The 18,383-nt window shown below is 40.5% G+C and overlaps 1 protein-coding gene across 2 annotated transcripts in view; it reads right to left on the bottom strand.

The window, feature by feature from the left end:
* Window positions 1-18,383, bottom strand: part of LHPP (phospholysine phosphohistidine inorganic pyrophosphate phosphatase) — a 146,395-nt gene that overhangs the window by 114,616 nt on the left and 13,396 nt on the right. For both annotated transcript variants that reach the window (XM_063132804.1, XM_063132805.1), the window contains exons 2-3: window positions 6,296-6,483; window positions 1,598-1,751 (exon numbers count right to left, since the gene is read on the bottom strand). In XM_063132804.1, coding sequence (XP_062988874.1) covers window positions 1,598-1,751; window positions 6,296-6,483 — 342 coding nt within the window. The remainder of the gene's footprint in view (window positions 1-1,597; window positions 1,752-6,295; window positions 6,484-18,383) is intronic.

The raw sequence follows: 18,383 nt of genomic DNA, 5'->3' as shown, positions 1-18,383 counted from the left end.
GTTGCCGCTTCTCATCTAATGAAGGTGAACCATTAGTTAAATTGGGAAGGAATGTTTTTACCTCATACCACTTAGGCCCTGCAGTGGTTCTCAACCTGGGGCACTCCAGATGTGTTGGACTGCATCTCCCAGAATGGAGATTGTAAGATTACATTCTGGGAGTTGTAGTCCAACACATCTGGAGCGCCCCAGGTTGAGAAAGGCTGACTTAGGGTAACATGATCAAGAATGAGGAAATTCCCAAGTTCAGATAAGAGTGAATGGGCAGCACCTACATAGGCAGGCACATAAAAAAGTTGCCTTTTAGTGAGTCCATCATCATCATCATCATCATCATCATCATCATCATCATCATCATATCTTCTTTACATTTATATCCTACCTTTCCTCTAAGGAGCTCAAGATGGTATACATGGTTCTCCCCCTACACACACACACACACACACACACACACACACACACCTTTTATTGTCACTGCATGGTTCTTCTCCCCCCCCCACACACACACATTTTATCTTCTCTCAGGTTAGACTGAGTAATAGTGACTGGATCATAATCACCCAGTATGTTTCATGACTGACTGGAGATTTGAACCCGTGACTCCCCAGTCCTAGTCCACCATTCTAACCACTACACCACACCACACCGACTCCTTATATTTATCTCATCTTGACCTCAGACAGAAGGGCTTTCCTATCATCTGCTACCCAATCCTTTTTAACTGGAGATGCAGGAAATCGAACCCAGGACTTTGTGTGCAAAGAATGTGCTCTGCCATTGAGCTATGGTCCCTTCCCAAAATAACAATTTGTGTAAAATTGTTCTTGGTTTCCACAATGTTCCTGTATTTCAAGAGCTGGATAGACTGGGCATATAAATAATTTAAATGAAGGGCTCACTCTGAATCCAAATTGCTGGGATAGACAATATATACTGCGCCCCCCATGATGCTATGCTACCACACAATGCAACAGCAGCAATATTGCTCTTGTTAAGAAATGTAGCTCAACTAGCGATGTATGGATTTTGTTAAACCCATTCTGCCTGTGTTTCGCAGATTATCAGGCATCCTTCGTTCCGTCTTGTGCTCGTTGGCAGAATCGGATTTTTTAAACCAGAATTTAAGTGCAAATCCCCCCCAAAAAAGTGAAAAACCAGCCTGCAAGTCCGCAGAATCCGCATGACTCAAAAAAGTTGGTCCACTGAGGAATTCGCAGCTTAGATTCACAGAAATCCAAGCTCATTTGAATCCATTGCAGATGTCTCCGAGATCCTAAACTGGATACATTTTTTTCTGGTCCCTAGATACTGAAAAAGTCTGTTGTTCAGATATATTAACAGAGCTCTCCATTCTTAGGGCACTGCATGCATGCAGTCGCATAATTGTCCAAAACAAAATCACCACACTTCACACATACTAAAGAACCAGATCCATCACTTGATCAGAGTTGGGTGAGTTCAAGCACACACAAGCTAGTGCCAGAAAAGGAACCAAAATGCAGCAAATATAGAGAAGCAAGCAAGCTCATGCACCATCTGGAACCACGAACATTTCTGGCATTTCTAGTACTGTCGAGAACTATACCAATTCACTTACCCTCTTCCCAGAGATAGTAGAACTGGTTTCTCCAGACCAATGAGAACCTGGAAGGCATCATTCAGGTTTTTGTAAGAAAAGTTGTCTGCTGCATCACCAATCACCACGCAGTTTGGGTTTGATTTATCAATATCAGCAAATTCAGGGACAACATCTAAAGAAAAAGAGAAATTCTAACCCAATTTATTTCTGATTACTGAACAGAAAATGCAAATTGATTATTAATAAGCAAATGCAAGCTAGAGCAGCCCGATCATGACTAGAGCTGCATACTCCAACTTCTGAAATACAATTTTGATCCCATTCTATGAGAAACCCCCCAAAAGTAATGTCTCAGTAGTGGCTGAGTGGAACTACACTTCAACTGATATCCACCAGGCCTTCAATGCCTTCAAGTGGCCCTTAAAGATGCACCTTGCTCGCACCCCAAACAGGAGCATTCTATATGGCAACAGTATATTGAACATCCAACTTGTGTGAGCTTTTCTATACGAGGCTGTGAATCCACTGTATCTACATCTGGTTTCGGCACAGAATTGAGATCCGAACATTGCATCAGTAGTTTCCTTTCCTGTTTCTCATATACATAACCTCTAGGTGGTACTGTGGCATAGCAGAATAGTGCAAATACATGACTGGAAATCACACTTTCTTTTGCTTTCACAATTAAATGCTGCATTTTCCGTGCTCTAAAAAAACTTACCAAAAGTGTTGGTTAGACACTGGAGAGCCACAATGTCATCTAAAGAACCCATAAACAATCATGAATAAGGAATTTCGAGCATGATAAATGCCTCGTGTAGAAAAGCCCTAAGTCTCATAAAACACAATTAAGAACACCAGAAAAGAAAATTTAAAAATTAGAGGTAATCAACATCTTTGGCATTTTTTATCTCAGAAGTTGCTTGCCATCCATAGCCTCTCTCTTTCTAGACTTTGCCAATGTATTTTCTTTGTAACACTCCTCAGTTCTCAAGATTTCTTTGGATATTATTGAACTGTGATGATGGCAGATATGTGCTGGGATACCAGTATAAAATTATGGCTTAAAGCCAGCAACACCCACCACCCCCATACTAAATGCTTCTTTGCTATCATTGCTAGCAAAGGGTCAGGCCATAAGCCACAGGGCATCTCAAATTGTTAGGGTAACAAAGCAAATGTATCTGTGAGCTGGCAAGGAGACAACAGTCATTTGGAATCAACTTAACATCACCAAGTTGCAGCTCAGCATTTTAGCCATGTTTTGGAGATGAAGCTTAAGAGCAAAACAAGTGTGTACATCACTGTATTCCCAAAAGTGATGCTTTCAAATTTCAAAATAAACTGATATATCTTGAAAATTGGTCTTCATGCTGCCTAGAAGCTTTAAAAAAATAAAATAAAGAGGAGACAGAACTTCAAAAATGATCTCAGAGAATACAATGCCCATGGCAAGGAGCCTGTATATTTGGACTAAAATTGGAAACAAATATAACTACTGGATTTTATATTTATATTTTCAAAAACGGGGGTGGGGATCAAACATTAGATTTGTCCCAACAGTCTGATGTGTAATCCCAGACCTGCCTGATATCTAGTAGAGCCTAATCCATTTAAATCGGTGAATCTTCCCCCATTCCATCTTAAGACTCTGATCGTGCAGACGTCATGATTTCGACATCACTCAGCCTACTGGCTCCGCCTCCACAACAGCCTTTTGTAACATCTTGCCTGATGAAGAGATTTGCAGATCTCAAAACCTTGCCCACAATTTTGTGTACATCTGGTTGGTCCTAACAATGGCATTTCCTCACCACAGATTTTGGAATTTTAATTATGGATCAGCATGGTTTACACTTTGTTTTCTGCATAAGAAGTTGTGTTCACCACAGGAGTGATTTTTTGTCTTACTTGGAATGAAGCACCAAAATAAGTGAAATAGAAATCTCATATAAATTTATTTTTTAAAAAAATTAAAAGCTTTCCTTTAGTGAGTGTATAGTTTCATTTTCATTCTTCTCTGCAGATGATGATAAGATCAGTGGATGCTGATGGCTCCAATGTCGGGGGCAGTGAATCCACTCTAGGTTGCAGTCAGAACCAGTCAGAACTCGAACTGGTTGCAGCTTAGACAGCACCTTTATAATTTTGACTGGTTCTGACTGAAACCCAGAGTAAATTCACTGCCCCACCAAGATTGGAGCCACCAGCCACCACTGGATAGAGCAGAATATATAATTAGAGGGTAATCCTATGTATGTTTAGACAGAAAAAATTTCTACAACTCCCAGGGTTCCCCAGCCAGTCATGCATAGGATTGCAGCTTTCATCAAGAACGGTCTCCTCATTTTAGACTGTGGTGAAATATAGAGGGGCATAGTGGCCCTATTTAGATTATGATTTGAGGCTTCTGAAACTATGGTTTGTGAAGCTGGAAATGAGCGCTGGGCGTGAGCACGCCTCCTCTCTTGCTTCCCCTGTTGCTTATCAGCTTCAGCACAAAGATGCTGGCTTGTCCTAAACTCCTTGTTCCTAAACTGCTCCCTCCCATCATGCACCAGCTTTGACATAAAAGGTTTGTATTAAACTATAGAGTTCCATAATGAGGTCAGTTAACAAACAGGAAAATAAGCCAGGATCATATGTCAAGATCTTCATGTCAAAGTTGGAGTGTGATTGGAGGGAGGAGCTCTCAGCCCCTACATTCATTCGCAGTTTCATAAGCCTTGAGTGATTGTCCGAACTGGGCCACTGTATTCTTCAATCATCCCTGCCCCCTTTCAGCATCATTTTGTGACTCTGCTTCTTTTGTTTAGCTTCCAGTTTCCTTAGCGTTGCTCCCTCTTTTCTTCTGCCTGACCTTGATGGCACCCCCTTCCTACTGGTCTCTCTTGCAATCTGCAGTTTCAATATAGATCTTTACATCCCTTCTCTTCATCCACACCTCCAACCTCCGTTCCTCTGAGGAGCTCAAATCTTGCCAAGTCTAGGCAGAAATCAAGAGTCGAAAATTATTGAATTCACTATTAGGTGAAATTATAATATTATTGTGTTGCTGTGCTTGAATGAAATCCTGGCTCAGGACAATTTTCTGCCTGAGGCCACCTCTGCCCTGAGCCACCTGCAACAACTGCCCCTGAGGTAAATGCCTCACTCTACCTAATGGTAAGGTTAGTCATGATGAAATCGCATGTACACCCTGGTCCAACCAGAAGTATGGTTAAGACAACCTGATTTGTGTGACATGAGGGATTAATGCCATGAACACCAACTACAACCATGGTGGTTGTTTTTTAAAAATTGCCCAAACCAAATCAATCAAGTTTTTCATTTGCAGCTTGATGGACCGGATGGGAGATCAGCTAAGGCCCTCAGAACTTAGCCTGTAGAGATTTCATGACAGGAAAGGAAAAAGCAAGATTTCCCATATCATGGGTGGACATCGGAGGTGGTCCCAGAAATATAGCTAGGGAAGAGGACTGGGCGGGATTGGATCTACAATAGAATTGGCCACACAGAAGACAAGTCAGTCCCTGCAACACTGTGGAAAACAGGGAAGAGGCAGGCATGAGCAGAAACATGAATTCTGGACAAGCAACGAGCTCATGTGTGGTAGGGAGTTATAACAAGGGTGCAGGGCAATGTCACACCCAAGTCATATAGACAGAAATATTCAGGAGAAGAGAGCTCTCTGTGAAGAACAGTAGCTGCAATGTTCTATAGTATAAACCAGTGGCCAGCCTGCCAGCAGCCTTTGCCCCTTCCTGGGGGCACGATGGGGGTTGGGGAACAGATGCAGTGAAACTGTCACCAAAGGAACAAAATTAGCCCTAACTGTGCTTCCTTCCAAATGCAACAGGAAATGACTGACATCCCCAGGAAATGCCAGTGCCAGAAGGTTATCAAAACTTTGGGGGCCCATGGGCACATTTGGCATTTTGAAAAAGTGCCCTGGGCACCACCACAAATTAGCTGTTGTAGGGGGTTGGAGGGCCAATTACAAAAACGTTGGGAGACCCCTCGCCTCTTATCTGTGTGCATGAAAGTGCACCCTGTGTGTCTGTTATTTAGTCTGGCTTCTACCCTACCCCACACATACCCTTTTTCTCTCTCTCTGGATCCTCTTTCTTTCTTTCCTTTTTTCCTTCCTCCTCTCTCTCTCTGTCTCTCTGTCTCTCTGTCTCTCTCTCTCTCTCTCTGTCTGTCTCTCCTTCCTTCCTTCCATCTCTGGCTCCTCTCTCTCTTTCTCTCTCTCTCCTCTTTCTCTCTGTTTCCCCTTCCTATTAAAGCAAATGGAGTGATTAGTCCAATGGTTTTAATAGGGAGAGAGGAAAAGGGCAAAGATCACCCTTGTTGCTCTAAGGGTCCTTGGTGGGAGGTGGATTTTGCCACTCTCTCAGTCATTTTTCAGCAGAGGGGTTTTGCCTCCCTATTAAATCCAATGGAATGGTTTGTCCATTGGTTTTAATAAGGAGGGGGCAAGCCCCCCTACCAACAATCATCTGGAGGAGGGATGGAGGTCACCCCCACCAAGCACCCTGTTGCCCCGTGACATCTTTGGATCTAACCCATAAAGCTGGCAAAGCTGCTGTGTGAGTTACACTTAGTGGCATCTGAAATGTCTTCATTCTCAGGGCAGAAGTGAAACGTGTTCAGATTCCCCACTTATAGTAGGCTTGACAGTAAATGTGTATACAGCGTGAAAGACTAACAGACCGTCATGTACAAGAAGGTGTGGCCTCAGGTTGCGCTCCTTCAGAATTTTGCGTGCTGCTGGTGCTGGAGCAGTGACTTCATTCACCTCAATGTCAAAGCCCAAACGCTGCAACTTTTCAACAAACTTATCCCGGGTAGCTTGAGTTTCATTGGTGCAGAAACGCAACTTCAGACCAGATGCCTTGATCCTGCCAGAGATAAATTACAAGACAATAAAATCAATCAGCTATAGAATTCATGATTTAAATTCATGATCTTCTCAAAGCTCATGGATATTACTAATGCTACTTTAAGGTGGCATATTAAGTATAAGAATAAAAATGAGGTGAGGGGAACATATTTGAAATCCAGATATAAACAGCTCAATTACGTTGTTAATGATTATTTTGCAATAAGATACTGACTAGAATATTTTTAGATACTTTTCAGAATGTTTTGAAGATGTTTTAATGTTTTAAAGATGTTTTAATTATGTATGGTATGTTTTTAATCAGTTTTTAATGTGTATTTTATATCATGTTTTTATACGGTTTGTTTTATACTCTGAATGGTTTTAGTTCTTGTGAACCGCCCAGGGAGCTTCAGCTGTTGGGCGGTATAAAAATGCAAATAATAATAATAATAATAATAATAATAATGCAGAAAGAGGGGCAGTAACCAGTTCTGCCACTTTGGGAAAACATGTTGCAGCAGCATATGCTACTGGCATTGTGCTAGAGGTCATGTATGCTAGCACTACGTCACTAGCATATGCAGAGTGGCAGTGCTGGATACTGCCGTGTGTGTGTGTGTGTGTGTGTGTGTGTGTGTGTGTGTGTTACATGCAGGATCTGTGCTACAAGCACATTAGAATTCAATTAAATATAAGTGTTATTACCTTATAACAACAGATAAAATTACAAAGTACTAAACAAGGATTAAAAATAAAACAGGTCATTCAGGCTTCATTAATTAACTATTTTAACTATTTTCCATTAATCAAGAATCATTAATTTTGAGCAAGATTCAAATTAGTGCAAAGTGTTGCAAACTGGGCTGAAGATTGGACAATCAGAATTCAAACGCAAAAAGTTCATATCACCCTTTTATTTGAATTTTATTCTGCACTATCTCAAGAATTAAGGTAGATCCCCTCCCCCGCCCAACCAAAAATATAAACATAAGGGACATTCTTTCCAAACATTCTTTTTATTCAGACCTTTTTATTCACTCAGTATTTTAACACTTAATTTTAACTTAAATTTAAATTTTACTGTTTTAACTCTGTATTTTAATCCTATATCAACTTTGCTGTGTGGTTTTATCCTGGTTGCGCTTTTTATACTGTATTTCGTAATTGTGTTTTAACCTGTTGGGTGTTTTACTGTGGTTTTAATTTTTGTGAACCGCCCAGAGAGCTTCGGCTATTGGGCGGTATAAAAATGTAATAAATAAATAAATAAAAATAAATAAATAAATAAATCATAAACAAAGAACTGGTCACTAGCCTTGATCTTGGTGATACAACTTCCTGACTTCATATAGGAACACATCTACCACCCTAGCTGCTGTTTTTACAGGTATGGTAATGGTAAAACCCAAGGGAAGTTCAAACACAAACATGATCCAAGCCAGAAAACTACAACTGAAACTGCATTACTATGAACATATACCTGCAAGCAAGCTCTATTTGACAGAAATTATGTCTGAGAAACATTGGAACTACTTTCAAAAATTGGAAAGTAGCTCAAAATAGCATCCATATATCTTATTTTCATTCTCAAAATGTGATAGATAATGCAGAGCCTCCTTTCAGAGGTCAAAATCTAAGAACTCCAATTGGAATGAGGCAAAACACATACTTTTTTTACAGGAGTGTGTGTGTGTGTGTGTGTGTGTGTGTGTGTGTGTGTATCAATTCAGGAAAGATGTATCCATCAGAAAAAACTTGGAAAAACGTGGTCCCCAATGGGAAAACCAGGTTATGACCATTTCAAATATCCAGAGATGTCATCTCCAAATTCATTCTTTTGGTATTATTTGTCTTTCCTAATCATAGCTATGTGAATTATCAATTACACTTAGTGGTTAATTGCCCTTCATAAAGATAGCTCTTCTATTTTAAATTAGGCAGTTAATATATTGTAACTAATAGCATCCTCTTGTATATTAGAAATATATCTTCATTGATTGGAGCAACGAATGTGAGAATCACTCATGAGCTAATGAAGCAATTGAGTAAAGAAGTGCAGCGTGTACCCAGGGAATAATTATTGTTAATGAATTATGATGTGACCTTCTCAGAACAATGAACAATTGGTGTGACAGTCAGATGACAGTATTTCACATCTGTTATTTCAAATATAGTTTTAACTGGAGTACAAACACAATAATATAATTTCTATTTTAAAAAGGCTTTAAGAATAATTATATGATTCAAACAACTTACTAAAAATGTAAATTATCAGATATGTGACATAATAATTGCAGGACATGATTGACTTGAACAGTCATTTGTTCATTCATTCAGAAACTGGTGTTTACCTATAAGGTCAATACATAGAAATCTGGACCAACGTAAACCAATTCCAATTGAATTACATGCACATACGAAGACACCTACATGGATTGCGACAGATGCAACCAGAGCGCAAGAGATGTTGCTGCCTGAAGTGAAACAGCAAATGGCATTCCAACCTCAAAGGTTGGATGAATTAAATTGGAACCTGAGGCAAAAAGTTCCAGAGGTACCTCACCCTGGACGTTTAAATTTATTTATTTATTTATTTCACTTATATACCGCTCCCATAGCCAGGGCTCTCTGGGCAGTATATAATAAAAATATAATAAAAATACAATAACTAAGTAACATTTTCTGACCTTTCATGACAGGCAAAATCAGTTTGTTACCACACTGCCTAATGGTAGGGCCAGACCTGGATGCAACAATCATAGAATCATAGAATAGTAGAGTTGGAAGGGGCCTATAAGGCCATCGAGCCCAACCCCCTGCTCAATGCAGGAATCCACCTTAAAGCATACCTGACAGATGGTTGTCCAGCTGATTCTTGAAGGCATCTAGTGTGGGAGAGCCCACAACCTCCCTAGGCAACTGGTTCCATTGTCCTACTGCTCTAACAATCAGGAAGTTTTTCCTGATGTCCAGCCGGAATCTGGCTTCCTGTAACTTGAGCCCATTATTCCGTGTCCTGGCCCTCCTCTGTGTGACAACCTTTTAAGTATTTGAAGAGTGCTATCACGTTTCCTCTCAATCTTCTCTTATCCAGGCTAAGCACGCCCAGTTCTTTCAGTCTCTCTTCATAGGGCTTTGTTTCCAGACTGTTTTCATTCAGATCAAAGGTACAAGTACCATTCTGGATGAAAGGTTCACCGAGTGTCAAGTGTGCTGAACCAACATGCAAAATTCAACTACATTGGGGATTTTATCTATTCCTGTGCTATGAAGCTAGCAGAGTTGGCAAGGAAGGCACAACAACTGTGGCACAAAAGAGCACTACTGAGTCAAAGCCACACCCTACTGCATCCCTCTTCTCTGAGGTACTTCCCTATTCATTTTTCAACTGCTACTATCCATAACTGAAGAAGCTGCCATCTGAACACACTCTAAGAGCTCTCACTAAAATCCCATTCAATAAAGAGGAGGGGAAATTGAGTGTGAGGTCTGCCAACAACACATTTTGAAGACCACCAGCTTTTCTTCTCTCCCACTGCCTACATTTTGAGAACAAGGAAGGTGCTCTTGTCTCACAAGGCCAAGCACAGAACTGCACCAACAACCAAATGGGGAAAGTACAAAGCATCCCACCCTCACATGACAGAAACGAACAGAAGTAGTACAGTTGCATAACATCAGCTCTTCTAGGATTGTCCAATAGCTTGCCAAACCAGACAAGATATTAAGGATGTGATTGCAATTGATAGCAGCTGTGGGGGAGGTAGTCAGGATTGGAACTGTAGCTTGTGGAGGGGGTTGTTTAACCCATGAAGCTGCTATTCACCCTGGGAGACAAGCTTCCAGGACAAAGAGCAACTTCAAAGGGGTGATTTTCAGGGACTGGCATGGGAAGGGAGGATTAAAACCCCATTTCCATGCACCTTATTCCCCATCCTGATTGCCCCCCCCCCTCTCAGCACTGCTATTTAAAAGCTAAATACTAGGCACATTAATTGCAATCATGCAATTAATGTCAGGTCTAGTTTGACCCAGAGTGAGCAATACTGAATATTACAGAGAAAGCATACAATAATGTCAACTCATAATGGAATTCTCCATTTTCTGTCACTTGCTTCAGACAAATAACAGTATGACGCTGTTGATCGTGCAATTAAGACAAGGTTGCGGACAAGAATCGTGACCCAGTCACAACAGTGAATGCCAAGGGTATGAAGCCAATATTATGCCAAGGGCTGAAGCCAATTAACTGTGGCAATACAAATTAACCTCATGATGTATGTCCACAACAGTCAGTATTCATATGATATAGGCTGGGCTCTTACAGAGAAGGGTGTTTTGCAATCCTGATTCAACTCTTGACATTAAACTTTAATCATGAACCCTGTGAACATTAGGAGCAAACGTACAAGTGAAGTCAGAAATGACAAGGCTCAAACTTGGTCATGCCCAACTAGGTCATGCCCAACTAGGAACTGCACCCTTCCCAATCTCAGGTGGGTATAGTCTGATTATAGGCAGAGTGCCCTTAAGGTTCTAACCATCTAAAGAAAACAACAACAACATGCTTCTCTTTATTATTTTATCAGCAGTTCTGAGACTGAGCTTTGACACTGAAAGCAGATTGCATGATAAGGCCTACTGAATCCTGGCTCAAGCATGATTCTGCTTCGTGGGCTGCACCTTCATTGTTGGGGATGGGCTGTAGATCAGAAATAGAGCACCTTCTTCACGTGCAAAAAGTTCCAGGTTCAATTCCCAGCATTTCCAGGTAGGGCAAGGAAAGAAACCAGGCTTAAAACTCTGCAGAGACACTGCCAATCAGGGTCAATAAGATTGGACTACATGGACCAGTAGCAGCTTTCTATGTTCGCAAGGTGGCTATTGGTGCTTTTTTATGTAAGCCTGCCACTTACCCCTCTTGTCAACCTGTATTATATTAGTCACTACCTACTATCTTGGCTTAGAAAGAAATTCCGTTTATGAAGAAGACAGTCTTTCCAGAAATTGTCATTTTGCAAAACTGGGTTTGAAAAGCAACTCGGGATTCCTTCTGAGTCATCCATTACGTCTTTGCTTCTTCATGCTGTTGGATACTACATTTTTGTTTCACCTGTGTTGATTAGCTCCTACCCTGTCCAGTGGCAATGGCAAGCAGGATCACTTAATCATGAAATAAAGTGCTTGCAAGCAGAAATTTTTGTTTCAAGGAGCAGGCTTGGGCACTTTCCCATGAGTAAACCTACCAACAAGTGTACAAGAAGCAGTAGGACCAAAGAGGAACATATACTCACACAATGAAATACAAACTAAAGATAAACGAAACGGGGTAATACACTAAGGCATGCTGATACAAACACAACTTCAGGCATCCAATCTTCAGATTTGCAGATTAACTCATCTTAGCTGATGAGTTAAAATCTTTTCTTCATTCTGCTTTATTCTAGAAGGAACAATAGCAGCAATTTATAAAGTAACAGTGCTCTGACATGATCCCTTGATTTCTCTCCCTCCTTCCTCCATTCATGTCATAACGGTTATGTCATCTAAAAGCAGGGGGGGGAGGAGATTGTTTATATTTTACATACTCATAGTTTGACCCCCAAAATGTTGGCGAGGGCAGTTGGCTAACACTGTACAAGGTCACTCAGGATGTCCAATAATTGTCCTAACACTTTACCTGTTATGGCACAATAATGAGAGTTTTTTTCATTATTTTCGGGTGAATGAACCTGGCAGATGCTGACAGCCAGCAGATGTGTAAAGTTCGAGGTGATTTGTAAGGGACCAGCTCATCTGACGCACAGTAATTGCATTGTGGGACATTGTCACTCAGAGTCTTGTCCTGTTCTGTCAGGATGAGGTAAAGGTCAGTTCAAAGAACTGGCATAGCAGAAGGGACAGCTCCTCACTGAAATTAAAAATATTTTCATACATCTTCAACCTGCCCAATCCACAACAAGAAGAAACCCAGGAATGTGCCCACTATTGTGACTTATTGGATGGTTTGTAAGGCTGGACAATTTGTGATTGCTGCATGTATATACACACAAATACAAGTTGTTTTCAATTCCCACTTGTAGATATTACGCTTCCTCATTAATCTGATCATTCACTTTTTCCCGACACAGAAATTCACTATTTCTTTGTTGTTTCATTTATAACCCATCTTTCCTCTAAGGAACTCAGAGTAATACATGGTTTCTCACACAGTCTCCCAGACCAGCCAAGTCTAAAACTCAGAATTGCATCAGGGATCTTCAGACCATTTACTAGGCCCAAAGAAGTCTCAGTATACACAGTTACATTTGTTCCCCCTGTCTATCACCTTCCATTTATGATACAGCCTCATACATGTCAGTCCTTTGCCATGCAATAAAAACATTCAGACAGTTATTTACCAAATGACATTGTGTAGCTATTCCATCTTTTCTTCATTAATTGTGTTTGTTTGTGAGAAGCAAGAAAACAGAAGAAGCAATGGGAAATTACAAGTTGAAGACAAGGTTGTCTGGACCCCCCCATAAAATTCTGTGAATGAGGCAGTGCAATTGCCTGGCAAAAGTCTTGTGCGGAAGCAACCTCAGAGAATCCATGGGAGTTACCCAATGAGATGAAATAACTAAGGCTTGGTGGATAGTTGATATGATCTGCTTGCCTCAGATTAGGTCTTATTATAAGCAATATTATCCCATTTCGGATTAAGGCATAAAAGGACTTTGGTACACATGCTTCCTCCTCTATCCGACCCCACCAACATCCTCCCTTCTCTCTCCAGCCTGTATTCACTGTTAGTCCTACTAACCAATTGAAATGAATGGGACTTCAATTAAATTAACATTGGATACAACCTATTAGATACAAGTTTTGACATTGTACAGGGACAGAATTTATTTTTCTTATTTTGTTATTATCACACAATGAACTTGCACACAAAGACTTGGTTCACATGATTAAACAACCCACAATGGGTTGTTGGAGAGCATGCAGGAGCCAGTGTGCTGGCTCCCAACCACTCACCCACTTCCACTTTGCTAAACAATCCAGGGACATCCCATTCCTGGGCTGTCCAAGCCCATAACTCTAGGTTGTTGAGGGAGAAACAACCCAAGAAGCAAACTAGGCTTTCTATGTACAACACAAGGAAGTGTTCCTGTAGTTGTAGATGTTGAACTGCACTGCTAAGAATTTGCTATATTTACTTTGATCTTTAATATATCTCTTTAATAGCACTTCAGCATCCTCCCTTATTATTTCATCCCCAGTAACCTTAAGTCATAATCTTCTATTTCCTTTTAATGCTCTCTTGTCTTTGCTCAAAACCTTTACCTATTAAGCTCCCTTTGTTTGTGTTCAGAGGCAGTGCCCTCCTCTCCTTTCCAGAACTTTGTGATCCTTCTTTCAGCACTTTCTCGTTTAGCAATTTTTTTATAGTAAGGAAAGGCCAAAAGTAGCAAGAAAGGAAAGGGGTCAAGAAAGGTAGCTGGCAGAGATACATAGAGACATGCATCAAAAAAGGTGAGCTGGATCAATCTCATGTACAGTGAGAGTACAGAAGGTCAGTATTATTATGTGGGGTAGGAAATTGGGCCACCTGAGAGGGTAATTTTTAATGAGCAGGGGCTGTGCCACGGAACAGCAAAAGGATGCCAGTTAATAAAAGTCACATACGGTTTCAAGAGAGAAGCAAAAAGCAGCGCATAGTTGGATTGTTAACGCTGAGAATAGTTTGGGCACTGTGACACAATAGAACAACCTCATCCCACAGCAGTGCAATACGAGGGTCCTGAAAGTTATACTTCCTGAAAAGTATAGGAGCAAGTCCATCAACCACCACAAAAAGGCAACCATGATTGAGCAAAGGTTAGAATTACAGAGGATGAAACATTGGACCAACCAGTTGAGATGATACTACCAGTCTGAAGCCCTATCCCAGGGGTGGGCAACTTGTAGGCCAAAACATCTGGGGAATCACAACTCCTATCAGCCCTAGCCAGCATACCCAATAGTAAGGGCTGATTGGTGTTGCCGGTCAAAATATCTGGAGGGCCACAAGTTACTCACCCCTTGCCCTATGCTCATAGCCATAAAAGAAGACTCCAAATTAAAATCAAAGTAGGAAGGTAACAAGCCATAATTCTATGAAGCAGAAGTCTTCTTCCTCAGGCTGTTGAGGTTCAAGTCCAACACCCCTTTGTGACTAGGCAGAAAATTAAAAAAGGAACCACCCAACATGGCGAAAACACCACTAAATAATCAACTATTTCCTGCCCTTTACCGGTACCTCAGAACTTGCTATCTTACCCTGCATAACATTAAAGCTTGCCCTGGTTTTAATTAGTCGATAAACTGGTTAGATGAATTTATTAAAAACATTTAAATAGACTAAAATGGCGTTGCCAATTAAACAGGGCGACACATTTTTTAAAACAAAACTATTTTTTAATTAAAATTGAAGATGACAGGCACTGCCCCTCCTGTTGCCTACATAAGTGGATGATTATTTTAAGATGGTGCTGATGCCCTTTTGCAAGTTATCATGTAAAAACAAATGAAGCATGCTATTTTTCTTCTCTTGCAAATACATGCAGATGTAGTCAATTATACTCATATGATCAATCAACTAAGATTTCAATTTCCAGGTTGACTGTTTTAAATTTTAATGTGTTCATTGTGATTCCATTGTACATAGACAACAAGCTCTGCTGGAGTGGCCACAGGGCAATGTACAATCTCTCCCAAATCGCTCTGTCTGGATTTTCTAAAACAGGTTAGATTAAGCAGGTTAAAATACATTTATTAGATTAATTGATTTAAAACTTTCTGATAGACTAAAAAGCTGCTGCCAGTTAAATCTGGCAGCACCTTAATTCTAGGTATTTTGACATTTCTAAATGCCTATGTAAAACTAACCCCTAAACAATCAATGTGGGCACTGAGAAACCCAAAATAATTATCTACCTTACAGATATTAACTAAAAGCACAGGGAAGGGGACATCCACCCACACATTTTGAGACACAAGCACATGAAAAGCCAAGCAGCAGGAGTCAGAAGCTGATTTTACAAGTAGCATGTATTGATGGCCATGCAACCGGTGGCACATACTTCAGCTTTGACAAGGATGTTTAACTCTCTTGTCCAGGACTATGGGCCCTCAATCCTATTGTTCCAATTCAACACATAAAACTAGTAGCCTCAGGGTTCATCATCTATTAACTGAAAACAACTGATTAAAAGTTCACCAATTAGCCTTCTGATCTTTGAGCCTGATAGCACAGTAAGGTGGATCTCATTGTAAACTTAAATTGCATGAAAAGGCTTATCTTTGCAAGCATACAGCATTTTCCTACTTTCTTGTGTTTAGCCCAAAGACACCTATGAAGCTTTGCAGTTTAGCTATTATTTAATTAGTGTGAACAGCCCAGGAAATAAATTTATTTGCCATTACTATACTGAGCTGCCTTAATCACAACATTTTTATGGGCAATATAATCCGGTAATCATATTACACTGGCCTTTGTTTCATACTGATGGATAGTTAACTGTTTGCCTTTGAAGCCACTAATTATCATCTATAAAAGCCAATCAAATCCAATACAACACTTCCACTGTGAAATCATTATTATACTCTGTATATAAAGAGCATCTGTTGGTAAACAATTAACTTGAGGCTAACAGAAAGGAAGGAATTGTTTGCCTCATTTTAATAATTACTTAGTTAATGCCTTGCAACAAGAAATAGAAGTGGATAGTTCAGTCAGCTGTACTTCTTTTTAAAAGATGCAAACTAACCATGATTTACTATGATTCTGTAAACGCATTTTATATGGTATTCTGTGTCCATTTTGTTTGGGACAATAATATTGCCAGAACGGTTTATCCGACAGTGAACATTGTTCTGTTTATGGTCATCAAAACTATTGTCACTTCTCAGACAGAAATATTGCATGTATCAATAGGAATCAGCGAAACGTGCTTTAATTAGCATTAGCATGTCACCCCAAGTAGCATTCACCTCAATAATTTTGTGAAGGCAATAAGAAGGCAACAGACTGCCTCCTTATTGGAGGATCCACATTGAAAGTACTGGGCCACAGCAGCAGCAGGAATGGAAGATGCAACATGGTATATGTTAAAGTATTTATATTTTCAGTACCTTTTGGTACGGAGGAGTCTCCTAAGCCCTGTGAGTACCTATCCAGACACTGTTTCTAGTCTGCAGTGAAATGTAGTGTGATATATATTCTACAGGGTGATCTTCAACCTGGGGTAACACAGCATACCCTACAATTAGCATTTAGACTTTTACAACAATAAAAGAACTTCAGTACTCAGTTTCAGCACATATTGTGGATGTTGAGCCACGGAAACTATTCTGCCATTGGACTCTGGAACCTAAGCTTCCCATTCTGCATGTTAGTAGAGACTGTTCCTTGCTACCCAAAGCCTTGATTGGAAAAAAAATGTTATTTCAAAGCATGTGCAGTGTGCCCTTCCCACTTCCCTTGCTGGGTCAAATAATTTGCTATCACACTTAGAGGTTTGCAGACAGAGTGGCCAGCTCAGGCGGCAGGACTTCAAGGCAGGCTTAAGGCCCAGCATGCCTCACTTTCCAAATTAAACACAGAGCACACTCATATTGTACAGTGAAAAGCACCCTTCAGTTCTGCCCTTGTAATTTCTACTTTCAGTGCAAGAAAGGGCCACTTTCCCATCAGGAACCACCAGGATTACAACCCCAACTCTTCAGTGTAATGAGGTATCAGAATTGTAGCTTAAAGATCTCCATGACAACAAAGGTGCCAGGCTCTTCTCAGAGTACTTTCAGGCTCTGGAGTAAAGCCCATCTATCTGGGCTGGTCATTTGTTTGTCCTGTACAGGGAGGGCTATAAAAGACTTCCTGATTGGTCTGGCAACTGAGCAACAAGTTCTTTCTAACTCTGATTTGTTTCTGCATATTCTCAAGCTCAGCCTTCTTGGTTTGGTCTTGAGGCTGAGACTCCTTGCTGCCTTCTGCTTCCCGGCTCACCTCCGACAGCTGCCCATAGCTCAACTTTGATATCCACATGAAATCAAATCATCTTCCATGTGATGCATCTTAACAGTCCCAAAGAAGTGTTTGCATGATTTAAGTATTGTGTGACCCAGGGCTTCCCATACATAGAGCTGTAGCTACTCTAAGATGGTGGCAGCTAAAAAAAAATGTGCAGACTCAACCACAGAAACTATGGGTAGGAAGATGTAACTTCCATTGGAAGGCCCTTGTAACATGTGACATTCCTGTTGTGAATGGAGTCCTGGATAAAGTATGGATACTACACTTAAACCCTGCTTCTTCTTAAAAAAAAAAACACCCTCAAGGGTCAGATGAGACATGGCAGACCCTATCTCCTTAAGTGTCCCCCAGGTGTTTTTATCCAAGTCAGGCTTACTTCCACTATCAGACCCTGGCAAAACTGAGACTGGGGAAAGACTCTGGGGTGGTAAATTATGTGCCCCTTTTGTTCTTAAAAGGCATTCCATACTTTATATGCGATTGGGGCAAACTAGCATTTAAAAAGAAAGATCTGCTACCAATCCACTTAGCCTGTCTGTCAGAACAACTTTTATGGGGCTCTGAGATAGTTTCTCATCCAGCCACTGAACAAGTTAAGCCATGCTTTAGCATTAATGATATTAACATTATGTGCTTTCAGACCATTACCTATTACTATTAATGTTCAGTACTAAGATGATTGATGCAACATTTGAAAGCAATCATAAAACTTCACCTATTACCAGGTGCAGTCAAGCAGATGCAAATCAGCCCCACTGAGTTCCTACGATGTTATTTATTTCTTGTATCCATTGCTTAGCCATCTCTTTTTTCAGTGGGGTGTGTGTGTTGTTTTATACTCCCACAGAAGCCTTGCA

The sequence above is a fragment of the Elgaria multicarinata genome, chromosome 8, assembly GCF_023053635.1.
Source record: "Elgaria multicarinata webbii isolate HBS135686 ecotype San Diego chromosome 8, rElgMul1.1.pri, whole genome shotgun sequence".
Lineage (NCBI taxonomy): Eukaryota > Metazoa > Chordata > Lepidosauria > Squamata > Anguidae > Elgaria > Elgaria multicarinata.
This window is presented reverse-complemented; position numbering and strand designations above follow the sequence as displayed.